At 46.3% G+C, this 12,864-nt stretch overlaps 1 protein-coding gene across 1 annotated transcript; it reads left to right on the top strand.

The window, feature by feature from the left end:
• Nucleotides 1-1,168: 1,168 nt before the first annotated feature.
• LOC123141526 (uncharacterized) lies at nt 1,169-6,683 on the top strand. The gene is made up of 7 exons (XM_044560641.1): nt 1,169-1,949; nt 3,465-3,707; nt 4,430-4,519; nt 5,068-5,217; nt 5,449-5,573; nt 6,187-6,316; nt 6,423-6,683. Exons 1-7 carry the CDS (start codon nt 1,344-1,346, stop codon nt 6,546-6,548), a joined length of 1,470 nt encoding a protein of 489 aa, XP_044416576.1. The 5' UTR covers nt 1,169-1,343; the 3' UTR covers nt 6,549-6,683.
• The last annotated feature ends 6,181 nt before the right edge of the window (nt 6,684-12,864 follow it).

The following is a 12,864-nucleotide window of genomic DNA, read 5'->3' as shown; positions in this document are numbered from 1 at the left end:
TCGGCCACGCGCGCTCCAGTCCTTTTGGCGTGAGCTGGAAGAAGACAAGGGAGAGAGATGGGCTGGGCCAACAGTGTTGGGCCAACACAGTGCAGGCCAGGTAAGTGGCTCAGGTACTCTCCTTTTCCTTTCTTTCTGTTTTTGTTTTATCTGCTGTCTGTTTTTGATTTAGTAGGAATACTAAACCAATTTATTGACTTCTGTAAATTATTGTATATGGACTAGTGGTATTATTCCAGAGCCCCATAATAATTTCCAAAATTATTGGACATGTATTTCTTTTATAACAAAAAGAAAGCCAATTCAAATACATTATGATTTAACTCAAAGGCCCAAAATAAATATTTTTAAGCCTCCAAAAATATTGGTTTGAATTTTATTCTTACAAATATTTTTCAAGGTTTAACAGGAACATTTTCTTGGGCTTCTTTGATGAAATTTTAATGTTGATTATTTCTGAACTCATTTCTGAGGGTTTCAATTAACCTCAATTCAACTTTTAGAAAATAGACATGATGCAAGATGCTCACTCATGTAACTGATTACAACCAACATTCTAGGGATGTGATAGAGGCCATGCTCCAACGCGACGCGGAGGCGCTCCGGCTCGAGGAGGAGGAGGAGGAGCGCGCGCGGTTTGCCGCAATGCCGCTGCCTCAGCAGACACCGGAGGAGGCTGCCCTGGCAGCGTACCAGGCGGCGTTCGGGTGGGCTGGGCCTGCTCCGGTCTTCATCGACCTCACCGACGACGGCGGCGTTGAGGGTAAGGGCAAGGGCAAGGCCGACGACGTCTAGGGCAGCGTGCGGGGCGGCAGCAGGTGGGCGCAGAGTTTTTTTAATGTTTTATTTAATGTTTATTAGATTTAGGTGGACTTTGGCCGGCGTTTGACCGGCCACTTTATGTTTAATTATGTTTATTTCGTGCAACTTGTTTTTTTCCACGCCGGCACATTTGGGTCGGCCTTCTCGTTGGACGGTCAAGCCGACCCATTTTAAAATACGGACGCACACGTTCGCCTGGTCGACCCGAACGGATAAAAAACGGACAAAACGCGCGTCCTTTAGGTCGCTCCGTTGGAGTTGCTCTTACGACAGCCGACAGGTGGCTCTTGTGTCACGGGAGGCCAAAGGGCAACGGATATCCACACGATAGCGCACGTCACCGAGTCCCGGACAAGCAGTCAGTCTGGCATCATCGTCATCGACCCCCCGCCGGGCCGCCACCACAGACTACTAGCCTGCCTGATCGCTTCGCCTCCACCACATCCCGCCGCGGCTCGGGCTAATCCGCTACGACTGCCGGGCCCGCCTCCGCCCGGCGCCCCGTCCACCATCCACCATCCATGGAGATCTCCCTGGACGCGCTGCTGGGCGTGCAGCGGCACGGGCAGGACCTGGCCGACCGCCTCGCGCAGGGCGTCTCGGGGCTCCTCCTCCACCTCCACGCGCAGCCGCCGCAGCTCCCGTGGCCCGCCCCGCTCAAGCTCGTCCCCTTCGACATCGAGCTCCCCGCCGCCGGCGTCGACCTCCCGGCCGTGGCCGTCGCGTCCTTCGTGGAGATCGGCGGCCGGCTCGGGCAGGCCGGGTCCGAGCTCGGCGCCTCGGTCGGCGGCGCCGTGCAGCAGCTGTCGCGGCAGATTCCCGTGCCGTTCCGCGCGCGGCGCCGGAAGTGGGACGGGGCCTCCGCGCCGCCGACGCCTGCGGCGGCGGTGGACGAGGGGGAGGCGGGGCTCGCTAGGGAGAGGGCTGCCGAGGGCGGGATGGCTCTGGAGGGTGTCGGGGAAGGAGGCTCCCTTGAGGAGGTGGCTGCGGCGGTGGCGGCGGCCACTGGGAGTGCCGCTGCCGCCCGTGCGGTCGGGGCCGGGGCTGAGGGCGCGGATGGGTCGGATGAAGAGGAAGACGGGTTCGAGTTCGAGATTGGGACCCTGGGGAAATTTATGAAGCCTCAGGTACCAATGTTGGACTCGCATCTTGATTATTCATACTGTGCTTTCTGCTACGCACGCACCCTCTGTAACTTAACATTTTACACTGTCATAGACTCCAAAAACGTCTTATAAAATGTTACAGATGCAGTACCTGATTCTAGTTGACATGTACAGAAGCCCCGTCAGTTAGATGTTGCTTGAAAATGAGATATGATGTACTCCCTCCGTTCCTAAATGTAAGTCTTTGTAGAGGTTCCATTATAAACCACATACGGATGTATATAGATGCATATTAAGTGTAGATTCATTCATTTTGCTCCGTATGTAGTCCACCTAGTGGAACCTCTACAAAGACTTATATTTAGAGACGGAGGGAGTATCTTATGTATAGGGCGGGTTAGGGAAGCAACTTTTTAGATGCATGGATGATTTAGGTGTAGAACCGTGGCTTATGTGCTCGTTGCTGTGATTGTTTGTGTTCATTGTTGGAAACAATCAAGTTGTGTCCAGTGACTCTGTTATGTTAGGAATGATGTTGGTCAAGTCTGATGGTGCCGCGTCTGTTTCCATTGCTTTGATTGTTTGTGTGTGTTGTTCGTATACATAGTCATGTCCGGTTAGGAGTCGCCTTGGTCGAAGCTGATTGTGATGTGTTCGGGTCCTACCTGGCTGTCCTAGTTGACATTTACAGAAGGCGAGTCCGTGTACTGAGTGTGTGTCATGCAGCTTAATTGTCCGACATACACATGCAGGTTGTAATGTTGTGTACTATTTTTGAGAGAAAAGATAATAAGAAAGGAAGTACGTTAGGTGTCTTCAGTGAAATATGCCTATCTTAGTGTATGCGTGGTTTGTTTGGGCGATTGATTCTGCCATGGCAAGTCTTGATTGGGGGGAGATTGTTGGAAATAATCAAGGCTTAGTCTTGTCCGGTTAGAAATTGCCTTTGTCAAGAGTGATTTTGCCGTGTCTGAGTTCTACCTAACTACTCCCTCTGTAAACAAATATAAGAGCGTTTAGATCACTACTTTAGTGATCTAAACGCTCTTATATTTCTTTACGGAGGGAGTATGTGTTATTTGCCATGTAAGACTTGAACAAGCTGAGTCTGTGTATGAGTGTGAGTCGTATAGCTTGATTGTCTATATATACAGATGCAGGTTATAATGTTGTGTAAGATCTGTGGAAAGAAAAAAGATGGGATGTAAGGTGCCTTGGCGAAATATCTCAATTGTGTGTATGCATGGCTTGTTTTGGTGGTTGATTGTTGAGGCTAAAAGCTAACACTCTTAAATTTAATGACATGAGTTCTGCGTGCTTATAAACATATTGTGGATGTATGGTTGTAATTTAGTAGTACATGTAGTTCAGATATTATGTTCTTATACCAAAGGTTATGCGCTTGTTTTTCTCTGCAGATATATGGTGGATTTCTGTACAGATTTTAAAGTGTCTAATTATACTGGGTGTGCGACGGTGAAACACATTCAGTATGCTCAAGTACAAATCATAACACTTGTAATGATGATGATGCAGGGGACTGTAAATGTCTCGGCTACGTACAATACATGGCACCACACTGTTGATAGTTCAGTAGTTGCCCGTGGAGATTTTTGGAGGTTAGAATCATCACGAGGTGGTTCAACTAATGGAAATAACAGTGCACCTGGTTTCCTTATCCAGTTGGGTCCATTACTTTTTGTCCGGGACTCTACAACACTTCTTTTGCCTATTAATCTATCAAAGCAACACCTTATTTGGTATGCTTATGATCACAAGGTACCTTTCTTATCATTGATATGTGATTTTGCGCATGTTCATTACTTATTGTTTCTTATCCTTCAGATAATCGATGAGAACAGTGTATTTTTTGTCTTCTTTTATGGATGATAATCTCTGAAGCTGTATATATATATTGCAGTGTGTATTAATTAAATGTAAACTATACTAAGAAAGTGCAAATATTATGCAGAGAATCTACTTTAAACTCAACACACTTTTTTCTGCTAGCTGATTTTTAATGTAATCATCAAGTGATGTTATGTAGTTGGGGAATGCTCAGCTTCTTTATCAATTCTAGATGATTTTGTTCTGTTAGCTAGTCTGATTTAGGACTGTTCTGTGGAAGCTTGCAATTGTAATCATGTACTGCACTCTCCTAGCTTTCTGAAGCTGTTGTATCATCCTTCTAATTAAGCTTAAGATGTGAAAACGTTGGTTCTAAAATGCATGACCATATTTCTGTATCCAGATCAATAAAAGTGATTTAGATGCTGTGTTCAACCATAGCAAGGTCATTGTTAATTTGGTATGCATTAAAATATTCTCCATATTTGTAAGCATTGATTTTGCATACTTATTTTTGCTAAATTTTCTAACGTATTTAGTACTTGCCATAGCTATCACCATCTTCTGGATTGTGCCCATTCAAGCTCTTTGTGTGCATGTATTGACCGATATTTTACTACATGCACATACTGAAAACTTTTCATTTCTTGTAGAATGGAGTGCATTCCTTATGTCCAGTGGTCTGGTCAAAACAGAAAAAATGGTTGCTGATGTCCATGATGTGCCTCAACCCTGTAGCTTGTGTAAGTAGACATGTTGGTTGCTCTTGCCTTGCCCTTTTGCCCTTTGCGTTCAGTTAACATTTATGTGTTTTTCCTAGTATCTATCCATTGTCAGCTGTATACCAATTTTATTGACCAAAGTTTGCGGATCATTAGTCTGTGTACTAAGTTGCCAGATAGTTTAGTTAGCTGTACAAATGTTTAGCATGCTTGCCCCCTGTATTTTGCCATCATGTGATGCATGTGTCTATGAAGGTTATTACTGTTCCAATAGGTCTTGTCATTAACATTTTTTCGACTATCAACCTTGCCATTAACCTTGTATGAGTTTTGTAAGGAAATAAAAAAGAATGGAACTTGTCCATGCTTAGTGCAATCATCTAACCTTCTAATTCACTGGAAACATGTAAACCTAAAAGGAATGCGTCAATTTTTGGCACGACTGTTTGTGGATGTACATTGATAGGCAACTGTATAGCTGACAAATTTACCGAAGGCCATCATCCTACTGATGATATATAATCCTTGTTACCATCTTATCATCTTCCCTTGGCTGTTCTTTGTTGCAGGCTTTCATGGATGTGGAATTCTCAAATGGGCAATTGAGATATGTTGCTGGTGAGGGGATAACAGCGAGTGGTTTTTTCCCATTATTTGGTGGATTGCTTCAAGCCCATGGGAAATTTCCTGGAGAAACCAAACTGGGCTTCTCCTTCAAGGTTAGTCAATGCTAGTGTAACTGCACAAATTTTGCTTATGTTTGTAAATTCTTAAAGAAACAGTTTCAGCTGGTCAGATTGTCAAGAACTATGCTATTATGAAACAGCAATAACATGCATTCCACATGCTATTTTATGATTTGTTTTAAATTTTACATTACTCTATCTTCTTGCGGTGTGTTCCTAATTCTTTTACTTGTCCTTTTATTCGCTATTCTTCTTCCATTGAAGAGCACACAAGGCACATGGTTTACCCCTACTTATCAATGGCCTGACAATTCTCTGTCATTTGGAGTTGCCCACGCGATAGCATGGAAAAAGTCTGGCCTTATGATGAGACCCGGCACCCAAGTCAGGTAGTTAACTATACACACTTGCTCATAGATGTAATTGGTTTCTCAGTACGGTTAAAAGGTGGATTGGTCTCAACTCGGTAAAGAGCTGGATTGCTGTTAGTCACAGTTCAGAATATTCGTTGTGTAGTACTCCCTCTGTCTCAAAATATAAGACGTTTTTTGACACTACATTGTTTCAAAAAACGTCTTATATATTGAGACAGAGGGAGTATTTGTTGGGTCGGTGTCCTTACTGATATGATATCAAAAGCACTGGTAAATAGATTATCTGGGTTGGTCATTTATAAATGGCAACAACCATTGTGTGAGATGTTTACCCATAGTTAATGCCAGATGAGCAAACGTCATTGATGAAACAGTCCAAATATGCCAATTCGGATCATGCTCCATGGTTCACTAAGTATACCATGCTTGCATTTTTGTGTTCATTAGTCCATATTGCTTGAGTCGTTTCCTGTTTCTGTCAACAGAAGAAAACAACGGTAGCTGGTCAGTACTTAAGCTTCTTCCCTACTAGCACTTTTGTTGATATCCTGTATTTCAAGTTCTTTCTTGTTTGCACAATCTTCTCCTGACTTATGAATAATCTCATCCATGGAACCACCTGCACCAGTGTTTGCCCCACTCTAGGAGGAAGTGATCCAGGCATACGGGCGGAGATTGTCCATTCGTTGAAGGAAGAGATCGGTGTGTCGTGCGGCTTCTCATGCTCGAGACATCCTTCGGCTTTCACATCTCTTTCTGTAAGCCCTCAATTAGTTCTCATTATGTGAGCGTTTCTTTCTTATCGAAGCACGTTTACTGCAAAGCCCGAACTGACACCCTTGTAATTATGCCGTGCTATGGCAGATTGGGCGGTCCAAGTTGAACGGTGAAGTCGGCAGCTCGGGGGTAGTAGTCACCATGGAGAAACCCCTCGACAACATGGGATCTCCATCTTTATCTGTTCAACTCAACGGAGGTCTCGAGTTCTGAGACCGCCTGTTGCCCGCCTGTACATATAGATAGTAAGTACGATAGTATACGATGTATGTAGATACTGTAGGATGTTCATGTGGTATAAGGTGTACACTTCTAGGTACCCATTTTATTCGGGAGGTGGCTTCTCAATTCTCGATCCTGTGAAGCATATATATATATATATATATATATATATATATATATATATATATATATATAGGTGGAAGTGTTCTGAATCTCTGTCTGGCATTGTACTTACGCAAGCATTTCAGTTTGAAACAAAATTTCTTTTGAAACCCAGTATGAAAGCAATCTTAAAAGAAATTATTAGATCAGTTTGTTGTTGAGCCAGAGTCACACTTCACATGCCCTGGAGCTGATGGGGCAGAGAATCACGCTCTCGCTCGCTCGATATATACAGTGAAACCCGCGAATGATTCCAGTTAAGTCCACGTGCACAGAATTCTGCGTGACCAACTGCCTATATGCATCGGTTTTTGCCCCGTTTTTTGTTAATTAACTAGACAATTCTTGTCTTCTTAATTTAATCCATGGGACAAATCTTTTACCTCTGTTTTGAAAAAAACAAAAAAAAAACAGAAATCATCAGATCAGTTTGTTGTTGAGACCACAGCCATGCATGAGAAGGCCCTGGTGATGAAACGACTAGTAGCAGTGTGCAATGCAGCTGACACTGACGTGACAGGAGAGAGAACACGACACCGGAGTTCTTTTCCAAGCGCGTTGATTAAGGCTGGTCACAATGGGCAAGAACATAAGCTAGTAACTTCACACTTCCCTAGACTATGTTACTACCTCCATAGTGGGTAGGAACATCTATGTAGTGTCATGCAACGATGTATTTATTAGGTTATAGACTCATTGTTTCTTGGAGTGTGTGATGTTCCGGTAACTTAGCTAGTTACCACAAGCACCTCTCTCTTCATTAAATACGTGCCACATAAGCAAAGTTGTATTGGAGTGTGTGATGTTACTCCTAAGTTCCTCCCCACTGTGACCAGCCTAAGGTTCCAGCTGTTGTACATTATTTTCAGCCGGCTGTACGTACTCAGAGTCTCAGATACACAATGACAAACCGTCCCCATCATTTTCGTACGCCGCATATGAAAGCGAGAAGCTCATCAAGTCGAGGAACGGACAAAAACGCGGCGCAGGGTCCCATTCCCCGCCGCAAAATGGGAGCTTCTCCATCGCCGGACTCCGGGGTGGAAGAACCATGGCTAACTTGGCTAGTGCCCGGCGCCGGGGCTCGGCACGGACCCCATGGACCTCGCGGCCCTCGAGAACCCCCTCGCCGCCGCCGCCTCGCCGCCTTGGAGGTGGATCACGGCGGCCCTGCCGCCCTGTCGTTCCTCCTCCGCCGCCGGCAGGTTGCGCCCATCGCACGGCGCGCATCGGAGCAGCACCACCAGCAGCAGCACGGCGAGGAACAACGCCCGCGCGAGCTGCAGCCGCGGCGGCGGCCTCCTTTTGCTGCTGCTGCTGCGTGTCGGCGAAGGCGAAGCCATGCCGGAGCCGCGGGACGACGCGACGCTGCTCGATCGACGACCCGCTCCTGTGGGTGCTCTGGAAACGGGACGAGCTCAGGGAAGAAGAAATGGAGTGCTTGGGAGTTGGCTGGCTACCTGCTCTGGCAAAATGCTCGAGCTGGCGGTGGAGGAGAGGAAGGCGTCTCCCGCTCTATATACACAGCATCGCCGCGTACGTGGACGATTGTGATTTGCCCATGGAGAATTCTTTTTCTTTTCTTTTGAGCAGACGTGCAGAATTCTTCCTGACCGACTGCTGGCCAAGTTAAGCATAGCTCCGTGTTAAAAAAAATATCTCACGAAAAGAAAGTGAGCGGCCGCTTCTCATTTTGAAAAATACTCCCTCCATGTAAGTTGTTTAGCTTGAAACAGTGGCGGATCTAGCCTACTAGGCCAGCAGTGTACTGTACATGTACACTTATTTTTTTTCTTTTCTTTTTTAGCTTTTCTACTATGCTATAAAGGCTGTTTTCAAATCTCAGGGTGGGCCATGGCCCACCCTGGCCACCCTCTACCTCCGTCACTGGCTTGAAAAATGTCTTATATTATATACTCCATCCGTCCGAAAATGCTTGTCATCAAAATGGATAAAAAAATGTAGACGAAGGAAGTAGGATGGAGGGAGTAATTTATTGTCAGATCAGCTCACGGATTGGTTGGAGTAATGCGTAATCGAAATGTGCACCGGCGACGACAACATGGGTGAGTGCTTAGGGCATGTACAATGGAGACAGTGGTATGGTGATGCCCCAAGATCCACGTAGGAGCAAGTAGATTAAACATCACCTTCATTCACCATATGGTCCCTCCTATATTCTCTCTCTCGTCATCTTCTTTTCCCTCTAAATCCATGGCTGCACATGTTTGATGTAGTCCTCTACTACCCTTTGCATATGATTTTGCCTCTTTCCTCTTCTTTTCTTCTTCTTTTTGGTTGAAGCACCAGCCTTCTCTGCAAGAGACCGTTTGGCTCTGCATGCAGCATTCTTTTTTCTCTGTCCCCTTTTTATCCAACGTGGACTGCAGGGCAGCACTCCAGCATGGAGCATTGGCCATGCACTTATAAATTCAAGGCTCAACCAGCTGACCTCAGTGACCTGTTTGCATTGCTTTTTCGGTCGGCTCCAAGCCTCCAACTGATTAGGGCATGAACACTGGAAGCATTAGTATACGGTGGTCTCATGCCCTTCATGTAGGCTTGTATGTACGAAGCCATCACTTTATATAATACCACCCAACGGAAGCAGCAACAACATGTGGGTCCCATGTTGCTCCCTCTCTCTTACTTTACCCATCCTTTTCTTCCTCGTTCACACGCATCAGCCAGGACACAAACGATGGGCTGCTGCTAAGCCAGACCTTTTCCTTTTTCTCTAGCTTTTTCCCTTAAGCACCCGCCTCTTCTGCAGGCAGCACTAGTACACTGCGAGGCAACCCTTCCTGACACCCGAACCTAGCTGGCCTGCGGAGCACGCAGTTGAGGCGACGCGTTGGCCATGCCCTTAGTATGTGCGCCAAGTGTTCCGAGACAGCTACATTTGGCGGCAGGTTAGAAAAAAAGGCCAAGCCAAAGTCAGGAGCACTATCAGGCTGCCAAGTGCCAACTCTGTTTTTTATAGTCCAAGTGTCAACTCTGTTATACGAACAGAATATGTAATCCACTAATGTGCCATTCTAGTCCTGATCTTGGATGCTCCTGCCACAAACGGTAAAATCCAAAAAAATAGCATACATTCAAAATTATTATTTTTTGCAACAAACATTGCTTATGTTTTTAAGTGCAATTTTTATGTGATGGAATGGTATTGTGGGTATGGATAAAAATAAAAATAAAAATCAGTGCATTGAGAAAAAAGCCTTTTGGAGCATCAATTTCATTTTTCCCATTGCATTACAAATATTTGCAGTCACATTTTTTCTTCTTAATTTGCCAAAAAATCATGTCCAACAATTCTTATTACCTCGAGGAATTAAGACCTAAGAAACCCGAGTCACACTGGAAATTCACATATTAGTAGATGCAAACAACCATTATACTATACCAATATAGAGCGCACGGATTGAGCTGATCCAACAAACGAGGAAACAAGTTACAATTTACACCGGATAATTACTTGTGCGATAGTTTTTCCACTTGCTAGCTGAAAAATAGCGCACCCACTTAACATTTTAGTAGATATTTATTTCTCTACATTTTTTGTGACGTTTCTGTTCCGTTGGGGAAAAAATTCTTGTGCGACGTCCTGTGTTGTAAGACCCGCTCCTGATAGTGACACCTGGAGAAACGAATCTCAAAGCACATATCCCTTTCTTCCTCCTTTGGCCTCTTTCCATCTCAGTTTCTCCTCCCGTCGCTCTCCTCCTCGACTAATTCACAGGCTCGCCGCTGCCCTTGGGGCTTGAGTTCAAGACCGTCCACCTCCCTATATCATTTTCTCGTTTCACACCCCGATGCGAGTATCTTGCGTCGCCTCAGCTGGTCTGGAGGCGACGGCGGAGGTCTTGGGCTGATGGTGGCCAGCTGGCCATGGAAACGCCGTGAGTCTGCGACTGGTTCTCGAAGGGTGCGGCATGAGAGGAGACGCCGAGACGAAAAGTGGCGGCGATGGAGAAGTTGTGTTGGGGATGTTGCCGGAGGTTGGATGTTGCTAGGGATGTGCTCTGGAGGAGAAAGAGAGAGACCAGAGGAGGAAGAAAGAGAGAATGCTTTGAGATCCGTTTTCCATGTGTCATTATCAGGAGCGGGGACTTACGACGCATGACGTGCGACCCTGGTCGCATACGATTTTTTTTCCGTTCCGTTGTGCTCCATTTGTTCAATGCACACCATGCATTGTTGTGCACGGTGCTCCCCTAAACCTTTCTCTTGGTTGCAGATATCAGTAAGGATATTACGTCATTTCTTTGAAACAAACACATATTATGTGATATATATACATGCTCCTCCTTTTAGTCGCATGCATATGCGACTGTGTATTTGAAGAAACTGTGCACCCCACGTGACGACTAGGAGTAGCACTTTTCAAAATGTGCTGCCAAACTTTTATGGTGGAGGAAAGTGGTGGTCACTCTTTGTGTGGTGAACCTCAGGTGAGATTTGATAGGTCGCGCAACGACGAAAGTTGTATCGGTTCATGCATGTGCGCGCCATTGTCTTCAGGGCTAGTACTATAAGACAAGTCTTTTCTCCCCGAAAACAAGAAGGCAATTCATTTCTACTTCCTTTTTCTTATAATTAATTAATAAATACTCCTTCGAGATCGTGTCAATTTGCAACGTGATGGTGATGCTAGCTTATGTAGCGATAGAGAACAAAATAAATTAGAGTTTTGCTTTGTTACACCCCTTTAAAAGTTTATGCTCACCACAATCAAGCCGGATTGATTGAGCGCGTGCACCGGTCGAGAACATCATGTAGAAATTCGCAAAAAGAAAACATCATTGAGAAGACGACAAAGCAGTAAAATATGCAACGGAATGGCACGGGACACTTGGCTCACGCAGCCGACGTGAGTCACAGGGGAACGGCGACATCGTCGACACTGAAATTTCCATCAATCGACCAAACCTCGTTAAAATTCAGGATGCATCACGCATGCAACTACTTACACCATACTCACCGCGGTTCTCACACACAAACACGCCCGGCCCTTCCAAATCAAGAAGGACCCTTCATTCATTCACGCTCTATACTCAAGCCGAGGAACAAAGCGACGACGACGCACAAGCAGAGCTCCGATCCATGCAAAGACGCAAAACTTCTCCGGCGGGAAAAACCATGGGACTGGCGACCCTGCCTAATGTCCGACGCCCGGGCTGGGCACGGACCGCATCGACCGCGCGGCCCTCGAGAACCCCCTCGGCGCCGCCGCCTCCGCCGCCTCGACGTCGGGGCTCGGCGACACCCTGAGCACCAGGCCGCCTTCCAAGTGCATCACCTTGCCGCCCCGGCCCTGGTCCGCCACCGGCAGCTCGCGGCCTTGGCACGGCGAGCAGCAGAGCAGGACCAGCAGCAGCAGCACGGCGAGGAACGCCCACGCGCCCCTCTTGTCACCGCTGGTACGAGTAGGAGAAGGAGAACCCATGAATGATGAAACGGTAGGACGACGCTGCTCTGCTCGGGGAGAAAAATGGAGCTCGTGTACGTTGGAGAAAAATGGGGCTGGTGCTTGGCTTGCTAGCAGCTACGCTGACTGCCTTGGCAAAAGATGACTTGCTATGCGAGCTGATGGGACACAGAGGCGCGCTCTCGCCCTATATATATAGCGCCGCGGATGATTCCAATTTCCAAGCTCCCGTGTGGAGAATTCTTCGTGACCAATTGCCGGCGGCCGGCCGGAGAAAGCACCTTTCTTTTCTCTGGAACGGCGCAAGTAGTAGTCCAGTTTTATTCCATGTTTTGTTAAAGCGACGGTCAATGAGTAAGTTCCTTCCTTGCAAATATAGTACAGTACAAGTTTGCTCCATGTCATGTGGAGAAATTGTCCTGCCTGCTGCTGAAATCCCACTCTATTAGCGCTCCACGTACGTTCGTCGAGGTTAACGAGAGTCGAAATGGTTATATGCCGGCGATGGCATGCATGTGTGAGTTAACTAGTTCTGACCTTGTGATCAAGAACTTGTCAACCAGCTGACTAATGTATTTTCTATGTCCAAATTGTTTGCATGGTTTTTTAAACCGAGAGTTTGGAGCGACTACATTTGGCAGCATAAGAGCAACTCTAGCAGATCCTGCAAAAACGCGGCCTATAAAAATAGTATATGGTTTCCTCTAAAACGGA

This window comes from Triticum aestivum, chromosome 1B (genome assembly GCF_018294505.1).
Source record: "Triticum aestivum cultivar Chinese Spring chromosome 1B, IWGSC CS RefSeq v2.1, whole genome shotgun sequence".
NCBI lineage: Eukaryota > Viridiplantae > Streptophyta > Magnoliopsida > Poales > Poaceae > Triticum > Triticum aestivum.
The sequence above is the reverse complement of the archived record's forward strand: the minus strand, read 5'-3'. Positions and strand labels throughout refer to the sequence as shown.

Coding starts and splice junctions, on each gene's coding strand:
- LOC123141526 (XM_044560641.1), top strand. CDS start 1,344: ATGGAGATCTCCCTGGACGCGCTGCTGGGCGTGCAGCGGCACGGGCAG. Junction 5,218..5,448: donor AACTGGGCTTCTCCTTCAAG/GTTAGTCAATGC, acceptor CTTCCATTGAAG/AGCACACAAGGCACATGGTT. Junction 5,574..6,186: donor AGACCCGGCACCCAAGTCAG/GTAGTTAACTAT, acceptor CACCTGCACCAG/TGTTTGCCCCACTCTAGGAG.